At 46.1% G+C, this 19241-nt stretch overlaps 1 protein-coding gene, 1 long non-coding RNA gene and 1 pseudogene across 2 annotated transcripts; 1 reads left to right on the top strand and 2 right to left on the bottom strand.

Moving 5' to 3' along the window:
- Positions 1–1265: 1265 nt before the first annotated feature.
- On the bottom strand, positions 1266–6657 carry LOC147349703 (uncharacterized). The gene is made up of 2 exons (XR_015150088.1): positions 5866–6657; positions 1266–3263 (listed from the first exon to the last, which is right to left on the bottom strand). It is a non-coding gene; the product is annotated as an uncharacterized LOC147349703 (long non-coding RNA).
- A 2788-nt stretch (positions 6658–9445) lies between these two features.
- Positions 9446–10277, bottom strand: LOC147349702 (myeloid-associated differentiation marker-like; annotated as a pseudogene).
- A 555-nt stretch (positions 10278–10832) lies between these two features.
- LOC147349701 (myeloid-associated differentiation marker-like) lies at positions 10833–18026 on the top strand. Its single transcript, XM_086364655.1, has 2 exons — positions 10833–10887; positions 16665–18026. The coding sequence occupies exon 2, from the start codon at positions 16808–16810 to the stop codon at positions 17744–17746; it is 939 nt and encodes a 312-aa protein (XP_086220781.1). The 5' UTR covers positions 10833–10887; positions 16665–16807; the 3' UTR covers positions 17747–18026.
- Positions 18027–19241: the final 1215 nt, after the last annotated feature.

Genomic DNA, 19241 nt, shown 5'->3' with positions numbered 1-19241 from the left:
TCAGGGGCCCTCTGAAGCATCCCAAAGTCAGCTAGAAGTCAAGCTATTTAGGCAGTTTTGTCAATAAATATCAGAAGGGTTTATAACACTCAGTCAGATAGAATCATATAGATCATTGTGAAATAATATATTCACTTAGCCAAAGTAACAAAGAAGATTTCAAAGGTAAACATAGAACAGATCACTTTAGAGGCAAAGAAACTTAAAATCCATTATCAAAGGCAGTTCAACATCTCAAGAAAACTTTTATTTATACACAAAACTCTTCCCTTGGGGTCCACTTTCCATAAAGCCTTCTTATCACTCTCTGTACCCATTTGTTCTCCCATCGTGGAACAGCCAACGGTAAGTCAGACCTACTTCCTTCCCCTTCATAAAGTGTAACTTCATTCCTCATACCTTCTCTACTGAACACACACATCCTGCTTTCCTTAAGCAACCAAGAATTGACCTTTATATTAGCATTCTATAGATTGGTGAACACACATACCAGTGATAATTTCTCAAAAAAATTCTAGCGAACATCTCAGGATGGCATCAAACATTATTTATTAATAGTCCAAAATCTTTAGTTTCTCTGTAAATTAGTATTCAGTAATGAATGTTTCAGAATCTTATTTTATTTGGAAATGACCTAGCTGTTCAATAAACTTCTGTTACTTAGTTCAGCACAACCCTAGAAATTCAGGTTACCAAAATCTAGAGAAACTGTTTTAGACAGACGTTTTTAATCTTAATAGAGTTTATCTAAAAGCTCATATCTCGTTTACATTTTTTTTGAAGTTTTTTCACTTGAGGTACCTTCCTTGCTGACAAACCTGTGACAGATATAACAATATAAAATATTTAACTTATAATAAACCTAGGTACAATGAAAATATGCTTAATCTTAATGACTCTTAGACATGTCTATATTAGATTAGCAAACAAATGTTAATACTAGATATTTAATATTGAATATTTCCCAATTCACGTGAATCTGAAATTCAGTTAGGTTAATTTCTCTTGTATTTAGAATTGTCTGATTTGTAAGCACTTACTTTTCTTTAGGCCAATTAAATTAGAACTCACAACTTCAGCAATATTATTGAAAAAAAAAAAAGACACACACTGAGACACACATAAATCCAGATAGACAGACAGAGATCTCATAGTTTTCTGCCTGAGATTTACAATGTCTCTTTGAACCACCTTCCCCCCCACTGCTTTTTTTTGCTGAAGTTCTAATTTGCCCAAGGCTGAGGTCTCAGGCAAAGTGGGCTGTGTATTTCAGGGACATAGAAAGAGTTAACTTCAAGCTTTTCCCTAGGCAGGGCTTTTATTTATTTATTTTTTTTAGGGATGAATAACTTTTTATTTTTTATTTTTTTTAATATAAATTTATTTTAATTGGAGGCTAATTACTTTACATATTGTATTGGTTTTGCCATACATCAACATGAATCCGCTATGGGTGTACACATATTCCCCATCCTGGACCCCCCTCCCACCTCCCTCCCCTGTACCATCCCGTTGGGTCATCCCAGTGCACCAGCCCCGAGCATCCTGTATCATGCATCAAACCTGGGCTGGCAATTCGTTTCACATATGACATTATACATGTTTCAATGCCATTCTCCCAAATCATCCCACCCTTGCCCTCTCCCACAGAGTCCAAAGATGGTTCTATACATCTGTGTCTCTTTTGCTGTCTCGCATACAGGGTCATCGTTACCATCTTTCTAAAGTCTATATATATGCGTTAGTACACTGTATTGGTGTTTTTCTTTCTGGCTTACTTCACTCTGTATATAGGCTCCAGTTTCATCCACCTCATTAGAACTGATTCAAATGTATTCTTTTGAATGGCTGAGTAATACTCCATTGTATATATGTACCACAGCTTTCTTATCCATTCATCTGCTGATGGACGTCTAGGTTGCTTCCAGGTCCTGGCTATTATAAACAGTGCTGCAATGAACACTGGGGTACACGTGTCTCTTTCAATTCTGGTTTCCTCGGTGTGTATACCCAGCAGTGGGATTGCTGGGTCATATGGCAGTTCTATTTCCAGCTTTTTAAGGAATCTCCACACTGTTCTCCATAGTGGTTGTACTAGTCTGCATTCCCACCAACAGTGTAAGAGGGTTCCCTAACAAGCTAGTTGTTTCTAATTGCACATGCAAAAAGAACCGGTTTTTCAGTTTCCAAGAAAAAACATTTTTGTTTTAACCAGTTTTCTCTGGAGTCTAAAGAATATCATGGCCATCCTGTGTCAAAAAGTCATCTTTCCTTTCTGTAGTCATAGTTTTACACCTAAATTATAGACCAACTATGCGCAAATTGACTCTGATATCAGGGACAGATCAGTTGATAAAATTCTTGGATTGTCCCTCTGGTGGGAAGTGAGGTCTTTGTCCCATCAGAAGAATCTGAAGGGTTAAGGAAATTTGCAGGAGTGGGGGAAGCTTGATCCTTCCCCACCCTGAGAAACAGTAGTTAGCAGGAACTCTTTAGGATGTTTAGGAGTGGGGGAAACTTGGTTCTCTCCCCATCTGAGAGATAAGCATAGAGGACAGTTTTGATCCTTCAGGCTTTTGAATATAGGAGAAAGACCTGGACCAAAGGGAACCTCAGAATTCTTTCCTAGAGATCATGTGGATATGAAAGGTCGAGTAGGGGTTGTCTAGGAAATCTAATGGAGAGAGACACAGCAGGGGACAGGAGATAGGGAGGCAACAGAAAGACACATGCGGCATGAGTCCCTCAAATCCATATTCTAACTGAGGGCCATGAAGGACTGAACATAAGGAAATTCTGAATCCTTTCTCTGCTTTTGGCAAAAGCTAGTGTGCCATTCAGAGGCCATTTTGGGGGGTCCCCCAGTTTGTATTGGGGCAGGCCTTTTGCAGGGTCAAAATTTTCCAGTTTCTGAGAATGTAGCCAAGGGGTGAGTCTGAGAAAGGCTCCCAAGACATACCAGAACCCATCCTTAGCCTATACACCATAGAACGGGGGTACTGAGAGTCACCGACGGCAAAAAGTCATCCCTTTTTTGTCTCAGTGACGTCTCGGTGCAACTCTTGGCACAAAAATAGCCGACCGTCCCAACAGTCGCGTACAACAGTGAGAGGTGACCTCTGAGAACTGTGCAGCTAAGGCATCATGTGACCTGGGCAGAGAAAGACAGAGATCCCTGGGAGCAGCTGGGTGACTCACCATTGGGCGATTGCCTGAAACATGGAAGGCACTCTTGGGATGGCTCAGAGGCAACACCGAGGCTCCTGTAAATCAATCCGGACCGAAAGGGAAAGAAGTGAAAGTGACAGGCGAGAAGGCTGAGGAATCCACCTTACAATGCTACGGGGGAGGCGGTGGCCAGGGGACAATGGTCTGTCCCTGCTTTGCTTCAACCACTACGTGCCTGACACAGTGCACGCAAGTTGTCTTCCTGGGGGCGGATGCCCTTGTGGCCTGATCCGCTCTGCGACCCTCCTAGTGGACCGGCTCACGGGAGTCTTCATGTGGCAGGCACCCTAATGGCCTTTAAGAGCCTGAGCCATGCCCACACAACATTGGTTGGCCTAGTCCTCAGTTGGAAAGAAGACGAAGGAGAGACCCTTCCCATTTGGGTGGCAGCTACTGGGGCTCAGTGAGCTGTGGGGTCCTTGGAACACACCAGAGGATAACCCTGGCCAGAGTTCCTCAGTTGCTTCCACAGCACTTGCCTGTTGCAGAGGGTCCCTATGAGAAAGGAGAAGTGAGGAGGTGGGGAAGAGACCCCAAGTCCCCATACAGGCCACCAAAAATGTTGTGGTCTAGGTGCTGGTGGGAAAAGAATTTCCAGACATAAGACAGAATGAGAGGAAATAAAGTTTATTAGAATGGGAGACACTGTTAGAACACTGGGCCAGCTCAAGGGAGAACCAACATTGAACAGGGGTCTTTAGTCCACTTTTTAACCGGAGTACAGGAGCGGGATAGGGGTCTTGTGGGTCATTTGCTGATTGGATGAGGCATGTATATTGGGTGGAGGGAAGAGTAAGGCAAATACCTTCCTCCTATGGGGTAGGAGGGGAGACAGGTTATACTGCTCAGGAGGACTTGAAATCCATTAATAGTTACAAGAAGGGGGAGGGAAAGACGACAAGGGTCTGGTTTTTCCATTCCTGCATTGCAAGACCCTCCTTGGTTTCATCTGCTCTTTCGTCCTTGGGTCACCACAATTCTGACCGTTATTGTTGTTGGCAGGAGTAGTTGGGGAAGACATTTGTGGAGTCTGAACAGGACAGGCTCCCTTGTTTGTTGGGGCTGGGAGCTTGCCCTGGGAGCCGTTTCCCAAAAGGGGGGTGCCATCCTTATGAAATTTAGAACGACATTGATTTGCCCAATGATTTCCTCTTTTACATTTTGGGCAGAGGCTGGGGACATTCCCCTTTTGTGAATTACCTTTTTGAAAGTTCCCTTTTTTGAACTTACATTCAACCCTAGTATGTCCAGGTTTCCCACAATTAAAACAAGTGCTGGGGAATTTAGGAAGTTGTAATCTAGCCATAGCTTGAGCTAATAAATCCCCTTTAAAGGATTCGGTTCCCACTCCCTGTCATAGCTTAACATAATCATTTAAACTAGCTTTTCCTTTGAAAGGGTTCATTACTTTTTTGCAATCAATGTTAGCATTATTGTAAGCCAACAATTGTAATAAGATGTCTGCTGCCTTGGCATCTGTGACTTGCTGGGAGATTGCCTCTTGTAATCGGGCAATAAATTCAGTATAGGGCTCCTTAGGCCCCTGGACAACTTTTTGAAAGGAAACAGAAGTCTGGCTTATTGACTCTATTTTCTCCCAGGCCCTCAAGCAACAGCTTCGCAATTGTTTTATGGCTTGATCATTCATACGTATTTGATCTTGCACTCTCCCCCATGGACCTATCCCCGTAAGTTGTTCCAAGGAAATAGGGATATTATGAGTCTGATTGTGTGCAGCCAGAGTCTCAGCATGATCCTGCCACCAAGTTCTGAACTGACGAAACTCCCCTGGGGTCAAGACTGTTTTTGCTAATGCCAACCAATCTGCTGGAATGAGGCGATTGCCCTCTGCCACACTCTGAACTATTTCTACCGTGAACGGGGAATTTACACCATAATTTTGTATTGCTTGTTTTAATTCCTTTAGGATTTTAAAAGGAAAAGGCTCACGAACAGCCTCATAGACTCCATTAGGGTTGTTAGGATCAACACCAAGAGCTACACTCTCATGAATAGTCATAGGAGAGGTAGTACAAAAAGCCTCTAAATCTCCTTCCCGTTGTGCTTGTAAAATTCCTTTCTCTATGGATGAAAGGCGAGGAGTGGGCATAGACTCTCGACTGAAAATGTTTCCTGCAAAAGCAGGTGGTAGGGATGGAAAACAGTGGGAAGGAGGTGGAGAAAAAAATCCCTCATCACCCTCCTTGGGAGCTGAGGGAGCGGGTTTTGCAGATGGCTTGCCCTTTCCCTCTGGCTTCACATACTCTGGACTTTGAGGCTTTTCAAAAGAGTCATCATCACTTTCATCAGAAGAATCAGAAGTCTGTAAAAGTTCCAGTACTGACTTAATTAATGCCCACGTACTCCAAATAGAAACAGGGAGCGGAGTTCCTTTCGCATATTCTTTCTTTAACTCAGCTCCAATCTTTTCCCAGGCTTTTAAAACTAAGGTCCCTATTGATGGGAACCAGCAGCAGTATTTATCCACTGCTTGTAACAATTCTAATAATTGCCCTTCACTAATAGAAACTCCTCCCACTTTCAAGAGCTGTCTTAATAAACAAATATACGGGCAATAGTTTTCTGCACTCTCAACATTTCCCATTTTAACCCTGATTACATGCCTGTAAGACTTACCAGTGGAGATTTTCAGAGGCTGCTCAATCGTCCCAGGTTCTGCGTCCCTGCAGTTTCACTTGCACTCGTAGAGGTCTTTTGCTCCAGCCCCACGTTGGGTGCCAATTGTTGCCTTAACAGTCCAGGAGCGAGCCTCGAGAATGAAGACAGAACACAAAATCTGGTGCAATGGGTCAGGGGACCTGCAGCCTCTATTGGACTGATGTGCAGAGTCCACTCTGAGTCCAGCTTTTATTCCAAATTGCAGACTACAAGACTTTCTTTGATCTTATCTTTCTCAAGACACATGCTGTTTTAAGCACATACTCCTAAATGTCATGGACTATACTGACAGAGTCCAGATCTCCTTGTTTTCACCCCAGGCCTTTCCCTTCTGGGCCAGTCTCGGGAACAATCAGCAAGTGCGTAGGCAGCGTTCATGCCTGGCGCTGACCCGGTGTTCCAAGGTCCGTGCTTTCATGATCCCAGTCATACTCCCTTCTGCATCTGGCCTTGGGGCTTGTAACAAGGCTATTATTCTAAGAAAAACATGAAAGATAATCATTAACATAGTTTCTTAACTTATGCTGTTTTTCCAGCTTCTGTTTCTGTGGAATCTCTCAAGGCTGGGTAAGTACAGCATTAGGAAGTCCCAGTACAGCTCCCTCTCGCCCTCCTTTCACCCTTCCTCACTCTCCTTTCTGTTCCCTTCCCTCCTTCTGCTCTGTCTCCTTCTGGGTTTTGTGTTTCCCCACACCCTGTTTTGCCTTTTTCTCTTGGTGCTCCCATCTTTCCTGCATTTTCTGCTTTTTGTCCTTTATCGGGTCATCCTTGGTTTTCTTGTCTCCCGTGTCCTGACCACCTCTCCCCATTCTCCTTCTTCTGATCCATCAGGACCTGAGACTCCTTCCTCCTCTGCCCACCGCCCCCTCCCACCTCCTAAGATGCTGACTCCACAGCATACAACCCTCTGTGCAGCTCTTCACACCCTGGGCCTCCGGAGGGGCCTCATTGCCAAAGTGTGTCTGTCCCCTTGGGGGTGCCTTAGTTGGTGCGTGTGTCTGGCTTTGGGGGTGGAGTGGATATATAGGGATTGGAGCCTGTCTCAGAGCAGAGGGATGTACCGTGTGTCTCCCTTTTCAGTTAAAACAAAATCTCTGCTGCTGCTGCTGCTAAGTCGCTTCAGTCATGTCCGACTCTGTGTGACCCCAGAGATGGCAGCCCACCAGGCTCTGCTGTCCCTGGGATTCTCCAGGCAAGAACACTGGAGTGGGTTGCCATTTCAAAACTCTGGAGGTCAATAATTCCCAGTGGGAGAGAGTCTTGAAGCAGAGACCCTGGGTCCCTGGGCCCCACCTGGTGCTCAGCCCCACCTGAGATTGGCTCCAGAATTTTGGCAGGCTCATTAAACACTGGCTGCCTAGAGGGCATCTTAGAGGAAGCTGGAGGTGAATGCCTTCCATCCCAATACTCTCTGGGAAACCAAAAATAGGAGCCAGTAGAGAACCCCAGGGTCTTGAAGACACCCGTTGGCAATGTTGGTGAGGGGCAGTGATGTAGCCCTCCTGTCTCAGTGATGGAAATATCATTTCCTGCCTCTGCAGGGAGAAGAGCATGGCCACTGCAGCCTTAGAGGTGATGCTAGCCTGGAGTTTTTTTTCTTTTCTCCTGTTCAAGGGGTCAAAAATTGCTGGGTGACTGTTTTTAAAGGGGAAGTCTCTTTTCAAATTTTCCTGGGCAGGTGCTTTAGGGGGTGAAGTTTGCTGCTTCCGTTGTCATATGAATTGCAGCGCCTGGCTGTGAGGCGACACACGTGTGTTTCTGTGTGCCAGGTGCTTTCTGCTTCTGCTTCCTGTTTCTCTGAGCCTCAAGCGTAATACAATCTATATCAGTGTATATTATTTTAAAAAAATTTCTGAAGCTTCCGGTTCCCATCAGCCCCTTCAGTTAATCACAGAGAAGAACCTTGTCCCTTCTCCCATATTGATAATGTCCTTTGTAACCTCAATAGAAAGATGGAAGAAAGAAAAAAACTCTGCAAGACAAATTCACATATACTAATGCCCCAAATTTGCTCACAGCAGAGACACAGGTCAGAAGGGTCCTAGCCAATTTGCACCCTCACCCAAACCTAGGTTTCTGGGAACCACTGCCACTGATTCCCCACCCACACCTGGACCACAGCCAGGGGTTGTAGCCCAGCCTGTGACTCAAGAGGTTGGACCCCACCAAGTGCCAATATCCTGTCCCCCTAACTCTTAAAGGGGCCATAGCAGCACCCAGATGCCTCTCTTTAAAGTTGTATGCCTGTGTGCACACTCAATGTGTGTGTCTGTGTGTGTTTGTATGTGTGTCTGAGTATATGTGCCCACTGTTCCCCTGCATTGAGATAGGCAGCCCTTTACAGTAGCTGGTGGCTATGAAGGCCCCACAAGTCTCCCATGGACAGAGCAGTCTGGTGGGCTACAGTTCTTGTGGTTGCAAAGAGTTGGACATGACTTAGTGACCAAACAATGGCAACAACTACAGATATGTGAAAAAGCAACAGGAGGGAACCATTTCCTCAGGACTTGGGCCCAGACCACCTCTTCTCTGGGAGCCCTTTCAGCCTCATAAATAGTCAGATGACTTTAAGACTCCACTTGGTCAACAAATACTATTGTGCGTCTGACTTTGTGCGACCCCATAGACGGCAGCCCACCAGGCTCCCCCGTCCCTGGGATTCTCCAGGCAAGAACACTGGAGTGGATTGCCATTTCCTTTTCCAATGCATCAAAGTGAGAAGGGAAAGTGAAGTCGCTCAGTCCGACCCTCAGCGACCCCATGGACTGCAGCCTTCCAAGCTCCTCCATCCATGGGATTTTCCAGGCAAGAGTACTGGAGTGGGGTGCCAGTGCCTTCTCTGGAATCTCTAGCTACCCACCCTAATCTCCAGCCCTTCCCCCCACATCTCCAAATAAGACACTGTCAGGGGGACAAACACACTTTGGCAATGAGGCCCTTCCAGAGGCCTAGGGTGTGAACAGCTGCACAGAGGGCTGTGGCTGTGAAGTCAGCACCTTGGGAGGTGGGAGGGGGCGGTGGGCAGAGAAGGAAGGAGTCTCAGGTCCTGATGGATCAGAAGAAGGAAAATGGGGAGTGGTGGTCAGGACACAGGAGACGAGAAAACCAAGGATGACCAGAAAAGGGGCAAAAAGCAGAAAATGTAGAAAAGATAAGAGTGGAAAAAAAGAAAGAAGCAAAACAGGGCTTGGGCCAACAAAGAAAACAAGAAGACAGAGCAGGAGGGAAGGAAATGGAAAGGGAAGGAGATGAATGGGGAAGGATGTGAGAAGGGAGAGAAAGAACCAGGAAGAGAACATCCCAAGCTCAGTGAAGAAACTGCAGGTGAAAAGAGAAATTGGGAGCCCCGGGGCCCATCCTTAGTCCCTACAGAAGCCTCCAAGACCAAGTACAGCAGGTCAGCCAAGTAAATCAGCAGGTTAGTAGATGTCAAGATGCCCACAGTCCAACCTTCATCCCAGATGCACAGAGCAGGTGAGTTTTTTAACCACAGCAGCTTACACTACTGGACCTCGGGGGCTGCCCGCTCAGCTTTTCTTCAAAGGGATAGAATGGCCAGAGGACCAGAGAGCTGGTGTAGAGGAGGATGGAGAGCACGGTCTCCATCTATACTAAAGGATGGTCCACAAATATGTGTTTCATTGTCATCCTTGAGCAACAGGGTGGACATGGTCCCCAGGGAGAAGCAGATGGAGCACAGGGTCATTTGTCTTACCATGGCAGAAGTACACTGGAAACGGGTGTCACAGTTTACAAGGATGCTATAAGTGAGAGCAAGAATGACACAGACCAGGAAGATCAACAGGCTCCCAAGCACATCTGGACCAGCAGGCACCGAGCAGGATGTATCACCAGTCAGGGCACAGGTCCAGGCCACTTTGGTGGCATAAAGCACAGAACGGATGAAGGAGAAGGCAGTGGCAGAGATGGCCTGGTTCCAGGTGGGACCCTGGAGCAAGAACTGAACATAGTTGATGATGAAAACAATGAGGCAGCAAAGGGTGAAATAGAAGGCACAGTGGTAGAGAATAGCAGGACAAGGGAAAGTGGGATTGGAGCCCACACAACTCCACTATGAAGACAGTGGAGGGTCCCACCGAAGCAGAAGCACCACAGGATCACAGACCAGTTAACTGTGCACTCACTCCAAGTGTCCATGCTGGCCACCAGCAGGGAGGGCATGCAGGCGGAGAGCAGCTGCCCCAGGTGGAGGAAGAAGCCCACGGTCCTGGAGCCCAGGCCTGAGGAGGTTCTCATGGTGATGGTGACGGTCAGGCAGGTCACCAGCACTGGTGTTGTCATCTTGCTTATTTTACAATAAAATCTGTGAACTACACAGCTCTGGGTTTTGATGGACTGGTTCAGTTTCACTTTGCCTGTTTTGTTCTGTTTCTTTGTTTTTGTTTTTCCAGGAATATATGGCCACTCACCCCTAGAGCAGATGTGCTGATTTGGACAATGTAATGACCACAAACTCAGGTTCTCAGTCCACCAAGGCGCCTTATGTTTAATGCAAAGTCTCCAAAACTAGAAGCACGACACACCCCAGCACACATCCTGCAACCATTTCCTGTTTCTCTTGCGTAAATCCCAGCTGAACCTTGCAGCGTTGGGCGTTGGTTCCCACCTTCTCCCCTAGTTGCCGGCTTCCTTAAGATAAAGTTACTTTTCTTTCATCCAACACTGACCTCTCTGTATTGTCTTTTCAGCAAACTAATCAGAGCCTGGTGACAGTCAGAGCCTTTGTGCAACCAGGCAGGAGTCAGGTCCCCTAGCCTCTGCCCCTCTAGCTACACTTGAGTTGATGAGGAGGCTGCTGTTGGGAAGGTGGGGAGGATCCACAGGTAAGTTTTACAGCTGCTAAACTCATTAGTTTCTGGAATTTTCCTATCCCTCCCCACTCATTGTGGACAGCCTGTTTTCAGTTTCTGTTGAGAGAAGGAAACTGGCTTCTGAAGGAGCTGCTGAGCTCTTGACTGAGTGAGTAGAGGGTCGTGCACCCCGGAAGCCCCCCATTCCCACCCATTTGGACATAATCTTTGCCCTTTAGAACTCAGACATAAAGAATCTGCCAGCAATGCAGGAAATGAGAGTTTGATCCCCGGATTGGGAAGATCCCCTGGAGAAAAGAATGGCAACCCACTCCAGTATTCTTACTGGAAAATCCCATGGACAGGGAAGCCTGGCAGGCTACAGACCATGGAGTCACAAAAGAGTTGGACATGACTAAGCGGAGACTAACGCCTTCACTTTGAACACCGCAGGAGTGGGAAATGACTCGCTTGCCACTCTGTACTAGTCTCTCCCAGAGAATTAGTTTGTTTGTTTGTAATCTGCTCTAGGGGAACAAGTGATGTGAAGTGCATTGGGGGGCGGGGGAGGGGTGTCTTTATCCATCCCTTCTAGAAGTTCACTGGGACGCATCTTAACAGATTGGCAAAACCAGAGCTATAACCCTATAACCAAGAAAAAAGAGGTTTTTGAATTATAATACAGCCTGGCTCACATATGTTTCTGATTCTGAAAAGCAGTAGTCCCAGGTGGGTCTCTAAATTACTCCCCTATTTTGCAGTTAGAACTGATTTGTCAGAGATCTGGTTAAGTGGGAGGATATTCCACATTTGAGCCTTCCTGTTACTCATAATAAGGATTTTTTCCAACAAGGGCACTAAATTAATTGTACAAAAGGGAAACTAAAGTGTGAAAAGCCTGCACTCTTTACAGAGGAGTCTTTGCAGGCAAAGGAGGGAGAAGAGGAGCCAGCTTCTTAGGGAACTGACTCCACCCCGACCTCTGGGGTTCTTATCCCGATGGCCCAGGTAGAGGTTGCCCCGAGGTCTGTGCCCGGCTCCCCAAGTCTCTGGAAGAAGGAGGGGTCCTAGTGTTGGGGCGGGGCACAGCCTTAGCGTCACCACAGCATGAGGAAGAAAGGGGGTCTGAAGTAGTCTCTCCTTTTAAGACCGTCAGGTCACTCAGCTTGGCCTCCATGTGTCCTCGAGGGTGGGTGGGGTTGGATTTCCACTAAGATAGTTCTCTGCAGGAGGACAGCCCTGTGGCTATTATTGGACTTACACTGTTTTCAACCTCAGACCTACTAAACTGGACAATTGCCAATCCTCTTTACAGAGATTATCCACAAAAAATGGTGGAAACGTTTATTATATTTTTCAACCCGCTGCCCATCATGGGCTGATGCACAGATGTGGGTGGTGATTGTGTTCACAGCAGAGGTGCAGCACTTTGTCCCAGGCAAAGCCCAACATTCATCTCTCAGTGTTTGGCCTCTTGAGGAATGAGCAAACAAGCCTGAGTTGGATAACATGGCTAAGGGGTCTCCAGAAGCTAAAAGAGACAAAGAGGGACCTCCCCTGGGGCATGAGAGACCACAGTCCTGCTGACACCTTGTTTCAAAACGCTGACCTCTGGAACTGTGAGAGAACACATCTCTGTTGTTTTAAGCCACCAGGCTTGTGATAATTCACTGCAGTAACCCCAGGAAATCAAGATGAATTTCCAAAAATAAAAAGTATATTCTTTGTCATATTTTTTTTTAAAGTTTTCGGAAAAGCTTGCTGACCTCCTGCCCTAGAGCATGGTGGTCACATGGATCCCAGGACCTCTTGTTATCTCCTGTGTCCCCCAGTGTCTGAGACTCACGGGGAAGGGTCCACTGATCTAAAGAAAGGTGGTCGTCCAAACGCCCCCAGGAACGAGGAGGGAAGGAAATAAGTAAAGGGGATGGAGAGGACTAGGGCCCCTGGAGAGGACCAGCTGCACCTGTCGGGTGTGGTGGAAAAGCAAGGTGCTGTGTGCAAGATATTGTTTCATGTCTATAAAATGGAAAAAGAGATATAGATACTGCCTCAAACCATATTTGCATGTATGTACACATGTTTCTACATATGATTTCAGAGCCCATGAAATGTGCTGAAGGCTGTACATGAGGTTGAGGACATGGATGGAAGGGTGGATGCTCGGGTGAGCAGGAGGAAGACGGGCCATGCCTAAGAGGGGAAACCAGGACATGGGAGATGATCATACTCCTACTTTATATCAATTATACATGAGAAGGGACTTCCCAGGTGGTACTAGTGATAAAGAACCCATCTGCCAATGCAGGAGACGTAGGACATGGGTTCAATCCTTGGTCAGGAAGATCCCCTGGAGGAGGGCAACACACTCCAGTATTATTATTATTTTTAATTTATATATTACTCCAGTATGCTTGCCCAGAGAATCCCATGGACAGAGGATCCTGGTGGGCTACAGTCCATAGGGTTGCGAAGACTCAGACACAGCTGAAGCAACTTAGCATGCATGCATACATGAGAAGAAGTAAACCACACAAAAATATGAATGGAAAACAATATAGAAGCCATCCACAGTACAATCCACAATCCCTTTTTTCAAACCCTTTTTTCTAAGGGTCTGAAAGCACCTTATAAACAAACATATGACTGTTTTTGCACTGAACCTTTGAACGTTCACACTAAGTGAAATAAATAAAGACTCTAAATTTTCTCCTACCATCTTGTTGGGGCTTCTCCTTTGTCCTTGGACATGGGATATCTTTTTTGGTTGGATCCAACATTCTCCTGTTGATGGTTGTTCAGCAATGAGTTGCCAACTCCAACTCTCCCTGGAGTTTTCAAGGGAGAAAATGAGTGCACATCCTTCGACTCCACCATCTTGTTGTTACTCCTGGAATGGGCAAATTTAATTCAGATGACCATTATATTTACTACTGTGGGCAAGAATCCCTTAGAAGAAATGAAGTAGCCATCATAGTCAACAAGAGTCCAAAATGCCATACTTGGGTGCAATCTCAAATATGACAGAGTGATCTCTGTTCATTTACAAGGCAAACCATTCAAGATCACTGGGATCCAAGTCTATGCCCCAACCACTAATGCCAAAGAAGCTGAAGTTGAACGGTTCTATGATGACCTACACGACCTTCTAGAGCTAACACCAAAAAAAAGATGTCATTTTCATCATAGGGGACTGGAATACAAAAGTAGGAAGTCAAGAGATACCTGGAGTAACAAGCAAGTTTGGCCTTGGAGTACAAAATAAAGCAGGGCAAAGGCTAACAGACTTTTGCCAAGAGAACATACAGGTCATACCAAACACTCTACTCTTCCAACAACACAAGAGATGACTCTACACATGGACATCACCAGATGGTCAATACAGAAATCAGATGGATTATATTCTTTGCAGCCAAAGATGGAGAAGGCCTATACACAGTCAGCAAAAATAAGACTGGGAGCGAATTGTGGTTCATATTATGAATTTCCTTATTGCCAAATTCAGACTTAAATTGAAGAAAGTAGGGAAAACCACTAGACCATTCAGGTATGACCTAAATCAAATCCTTTACGATGATACAGAGGAAGTGACAAATAGATTCAAGGGGTTGGGTCTGATAGAGTGCCTGATGAACTATGGACGGAAGTTCATGACATTGTACAGGAGGTAGTGATCAAGACCATCCCAAGAAAAAGAAATGCAAAAAGACAAAATGATTGTCTGAAGAAGCCTTACAAATAGCTGAGAAAAAAAGAGAAGCTAAAGGCAAAGGAGAAAATGAAAGCTATACCCATCTGAATGCAGAATTCCAAAGAATAGCAAGGAGAGATAAGAAAGCCTTCCTCAGTGATCAGTGCAAAGAAACAGAGGAAAACAATAGAATGGGAAAGACTAGAGATCTCTTCAAGAATATTAGAGATACCAAGGGAATTTTTCATGCAAAGATGGGCCCAATAAAAGACAGAAACGGTATGGACTTAACAAAAACAAGGTATTAAGAAGAGGTGGCAAGAATACACAGAACTATACAATAAAATAACTTAATGACCCAGATAACCATGATGGTGTGATCACTCACCTAGAGCCAGACATCCTGGAGTCCATAGTCAAGTGGGCCTTAGGAAGCATCACTACAAACAAAGCAAGTGGAGGTGATAGAATTTCAACTGAGCTATTTCAAGTCCTAAAAGGTGATGCAGTCCTAAAAGTACAGCACTCAATATGCCAGCAAATTTGGAAAACTGTGGCCACAGGACTGGAAAAGGTCAGTTTTCATTCCAATCCCAAAGAAAGGAAATGCTGAAGGATGTTTAAACTACCATACAATTGCACACATCTCACACGCTAGCAAAGTAATGCTCAAAATTCTCCAAGCCAGACTTCAACAGTATGTAAACTGAGAACTTCCAGATGTTCAAGCTAGATTTAGAAAAGGCAGAGTAACCACTCTGGTGGTTTCAAATTGCCAACATCCGTTGGATCATCAAAAAAGCAAGAGAGTTCCAGAAAAACATCTGCTTTATTGACTATGCCAAAGCCTTTGACTGTGTGGATCACAAAAAACTGGAAAATTCTGAAAGAGATGGGAATACCAGACCACTTGACCTGCCTCCTGAGAAATCTGTATGCAGGTCAAGAAGGAACAGTTAGAACCGGACATGGAACAATGACTGGTTCCAAACTGAGAAAGGAGTACATCAAGGCTGTATATTATTTAACTTATATGCTGAGCACGTCATGTGAAATGCTGGGCTGGATGAAGCACTAGCTGGAATCAAGATTGCCAGGAGAAATATCAATAAACTCAGATATGCAGATGACACCACCCTTATGGCAGAGAGTGAAGAGGAACTGAAGTGCCTCTTGATGAATGTAAAACAGGAGTGAAAAAATTGGCTTAAAACTCAACATTCAGAAAACTAAGATCATGGTATCTGGTCTCCTCACTTCATGGAAAATAGATGGGGAAACAAAGGAAACAGTGACAGACTTTATTTTCTTGGGCTCCAAAATCACTGCCGATGTTGACTGCACCCATGAAATTAAAAGCCGCTTGCTCCTTGGAAGAAAAGCTATGGCAAACCTAGACAGAGCATTAAAAAGCAGAGTCATTACTTTGCTGACAAAGGTCCACATGGTCAAAGCTATGGTTTTTCCAGTAGTCATGTACGGATGTGATAGTTGGACTATAAACAAAGCTGAGCGCCAAAGAATTGATGCTTTTGAACTGTGGTGTTGGAGAAGACTCTTGAGAGTCCTTTGGACTGCAAGGAGATCAAACCAGTCAGTCTTAAAGGAAGTCAGTCCTGAATATTCATTGGAAGGACTGATGCTGAAGCTGAAACTCCAGTACTTTGGCCACCTGATGAGAAGAAGTGACTCATTTGAAAAGACCCTGATGCTGGGAAGGATTGAAGGTGGGAGGAGAAGGGGATGATAGAGGATGAGATGGTTGGATGGCATCACAGACTTGATGGCCATAAGTTTAAGCAAGCTCCAGGAGTTGGTGATGGACAGGGAGCCCTGGCTTGCTGCAGTCCATGGGGTTGCAAAGAGTTGGACACAACTGAGCGACTGAATTGAACTGACCTGATAAATTTTCTCATGTCTGTTCAGGAAGATTCTCTAGCCAAAGGAATTTATAAAAGTTCTTCTTTTCTTTTTGGAGCCTTAAAATGTTGGGATTGCGGATAAGGGCCACATTCCACGGTATCTCCAAAAATAGTGGCGCACAGCCAAAGAGATAAAAAGTCTTTATGGCTTGAGGCAAAACCAACTGGGCTGTGAGGTTTGGAATGGGATAGTCTTGACAGAGTCAGACACAACTGAAGCGACTTAGCAGCAGCAGCAGCAGCAGTCTTGTTACAAGGTCAAGGGTGATGGGTGGGGAATATAGTTCTGGAGCTGTTGCCCAAGTGATTGAGTTATTGGTTCTAACTCCACAGATCCTGAGCCTCAGCAGTCACAGGCCCCGAGACTTTTCAAGGCATCTGATTTAATCCGCCTCCAGAGTGTATGTTGGCTGGTGGGTCCTCAGTGAAGACCACTGCCATATTGGTGACGGGACTTGCCTGACCATCACAACATCATGTCCACCGGTAGGACATCCCCAGAAAAGTGTGGCTTGTACATTGTGTTCAGCTGCCTCCGCGTGCCACAGCTGGTCTGCATCATCTCGGCTTTCTTCCTAGTGCTCGACATGGGGATTCGATGGGGGGACATAAGTAGCTGGATCATGTTCAGCTGGTGCTTCTGTATCATTGGTACGCTCATCATCGTCATACTGGAATTATATAGGTTCCCGACCGACTTTCCTTTCTGCTGGTACAACTTCTCCATCACCTATGCCTGCTATGCTGCCCTTATCTGCCTCTCAGCCTCCATCTTCTACCCCATCACCTACATCAAGTTCTTGCCTTATGATGCCACCCGAAACCGGGCCATTGCTGCCACTGTGTTCTCCTGCATCGCATGTGTGGTTTATGTCATGGAAGTGGCCTGCGTATGGGAATGCTACAAGCTCAAGGAGATCCCCTGCTTCGTGCACACCATGCCAGGCCTGCTGAAGGTGCTGGAGACCTTTGTGGCCTGTGTTATCTTTGCCTTCCTCAGCAACACCTCCCTGTACATAGACCAGCCAGCCCTGGAGTGGTGCGTGGCCGTGTATTCCATCTGCTTCATCCTGGCAGTTCTGGCCATGCTGATGGACCGGGAAGAATGGGAGAACAGGCTGCCCATCTCCTTCCCCGTTTTTCATCTGGGACTGAACTTGCTGTCTATCCTCCTCCACTTCACTGCTCTGGTCCTCTGGCTGCTCTACCAGTTTGATGAGAAGTATGGCAGGCAGCCCCAGCAGTCCAGTGATGTGAACTGCGTTGATAGAACTACCCACGGCATGTGCGCCTGGGAGCAGCGCCTGGCTGTGGCCGTCCTGACAGCCGCCAACCTGCTGACTTACATGGCCGACCTGGGGTACTGGGCCCACCAGGTTTCTGTAGGGACTGGGGGTCAACCCACAGACTCCTGATCCTCTCTGCTCACAGGAGATCTCTACTGAGCTCTGACATCCTCTGATGCCCTCTTCCTGGCTCTCTCTCCCTTCTCACATCCTTCCCCATTCATCTCACTCTCTTTTCTGTTTCCTTCCCTCCTTCTGCTCTGTCTCCTTCCTGTCTTATGTGATAGCCCCCATTCTCTTTTGCCTCTTTCTCTTGCTTCGCTCATCTTTTCTACATTTTCTGCCTTTACCCCCATTCTGACTCTCTTTGTTTTCTCACCTTCTGTGTCCTGACCACCTCTTCCCATCTTCCTTCTTCTGATCCATTAGGACTTGAGACTCCTTCCTCCTCTGCCCACCGCCCCCTCCCACCTCCTAAGGTGCTGACTCCACAGCACACAGCCCTCTGTGCAGCGGTCACACCCTCGGCCTCCCGAGGGGCCTCATTGCCAAAGGATGTCTGTCCACTTGGGGGTGCCTTAGTTGGTAATTGTCTGTGTGTTTTTTTGGAGAGTGAAGGCAGGTGGTAAGTCACTGGACACTCTCTCCTAGTGGAGCGTTGGAGGGTGGTGTGCAATGTGCCTCCCCTTTAAATTAAAAAAAAAAAAAAGTCTCTGGAGATAGTAATTCCCAGTTGGCAAATTTAAAGCACAGACCCTGGGCCCCTTGGCCCCTGAGCCCCTCCTGGTGCTCAGCCCCACCTGAGAATGGCTCCAGAATTTTTGCAGGCTCACTAAACACCCACTCCCTAGAGGGCATCTTAGAGGAAGCCAGGGGTCAATACCTTCCATCCCAGCTATGCTCTGGGGAATCACAAAAGGAGCTGGTGAAGAACCCTAGGGTTGTGTTGGTGAGGGGCAGCCATGTGGCCCTCCTGCCTCAGTGATCAAAACTGCAGTCCTGCCTCTGCAGGGAGAAGAGCATGGGCCCACCAGCCTTAAAGTGATGTTAGCCTGCTTTTTTTTTTTTTTTTTTTCTGTTCTCGTCTCTTTTCTGATTGGGAGGGCAAAAATTACTGGGTGACTCTGTTCTTAAAGGGGAAGCTTCTTTTCAAATTTTCTTGGGCAGGTTGTTTGGAGAGGGGAGGGAGTTGCTGTTCCCATCATCAAAAGAACTGCATTGCTTGAGTGTGCAGTGACACACAGTTCTTTTTTTTTTTTTTATAAAGAATTTTTTAAAAAATTATTGATTGATTGAGTTTTCGCTGTGCTGAGACTTCACTGTTGTGAGTGGGCTTTCTCTAGTTGCAGAGCACTGACTCTAGTGCACACAGGTTCCAGTAGTTGTGGCACACAGGTTTAGTCACTCTGCTGCATGTGGGATATTCCCAGACCAGGGGTGTGCCCTGCGTGGCAGGTGTACTCTATCCACTGTGCCACCGGGGAAGGCTACATGTGTGTTTCTGTGTGCTGGTTGCTTTCTGCTGCTGCTTCCTGATTCTCTGGGACTCCAGCATAATGTGATCTATAAAATGCATACAATTTTTTTTTTATTCCCAGAGCTTTTGGTTCCCATCAGCCTCTGC

Source organism: Bos grunniens, chromosome 21 (genome assembly GCF_055505025.1).
Source record: "Bos grunniens cultivar Pamir isolate PY7600 chromosome 21, Bosgru_T2T1.0, whole genome shotgun sequence".
In the NCBI taxonomy this organism is placed as follows: Eukaryota; Metazoa; Chordata; class Mammalia; order Artiodactyla; family Bovidae; genus Bos; species Bos grunniens.
Note: the sequence above shows the minus strand (reverse complement) of the source record. Positions and strands in the feature narration are given on the sequence as shown.

Excerpts from the sequence above, each read along its gene's own strand:
- LOC147349701 (XM_086364655.1), top strand. The coding sequence starts at position 16,808 with ATGTCCACCGGTAGGACATCCCCAGAAAAGTGTGGCTTGTACATTGTG.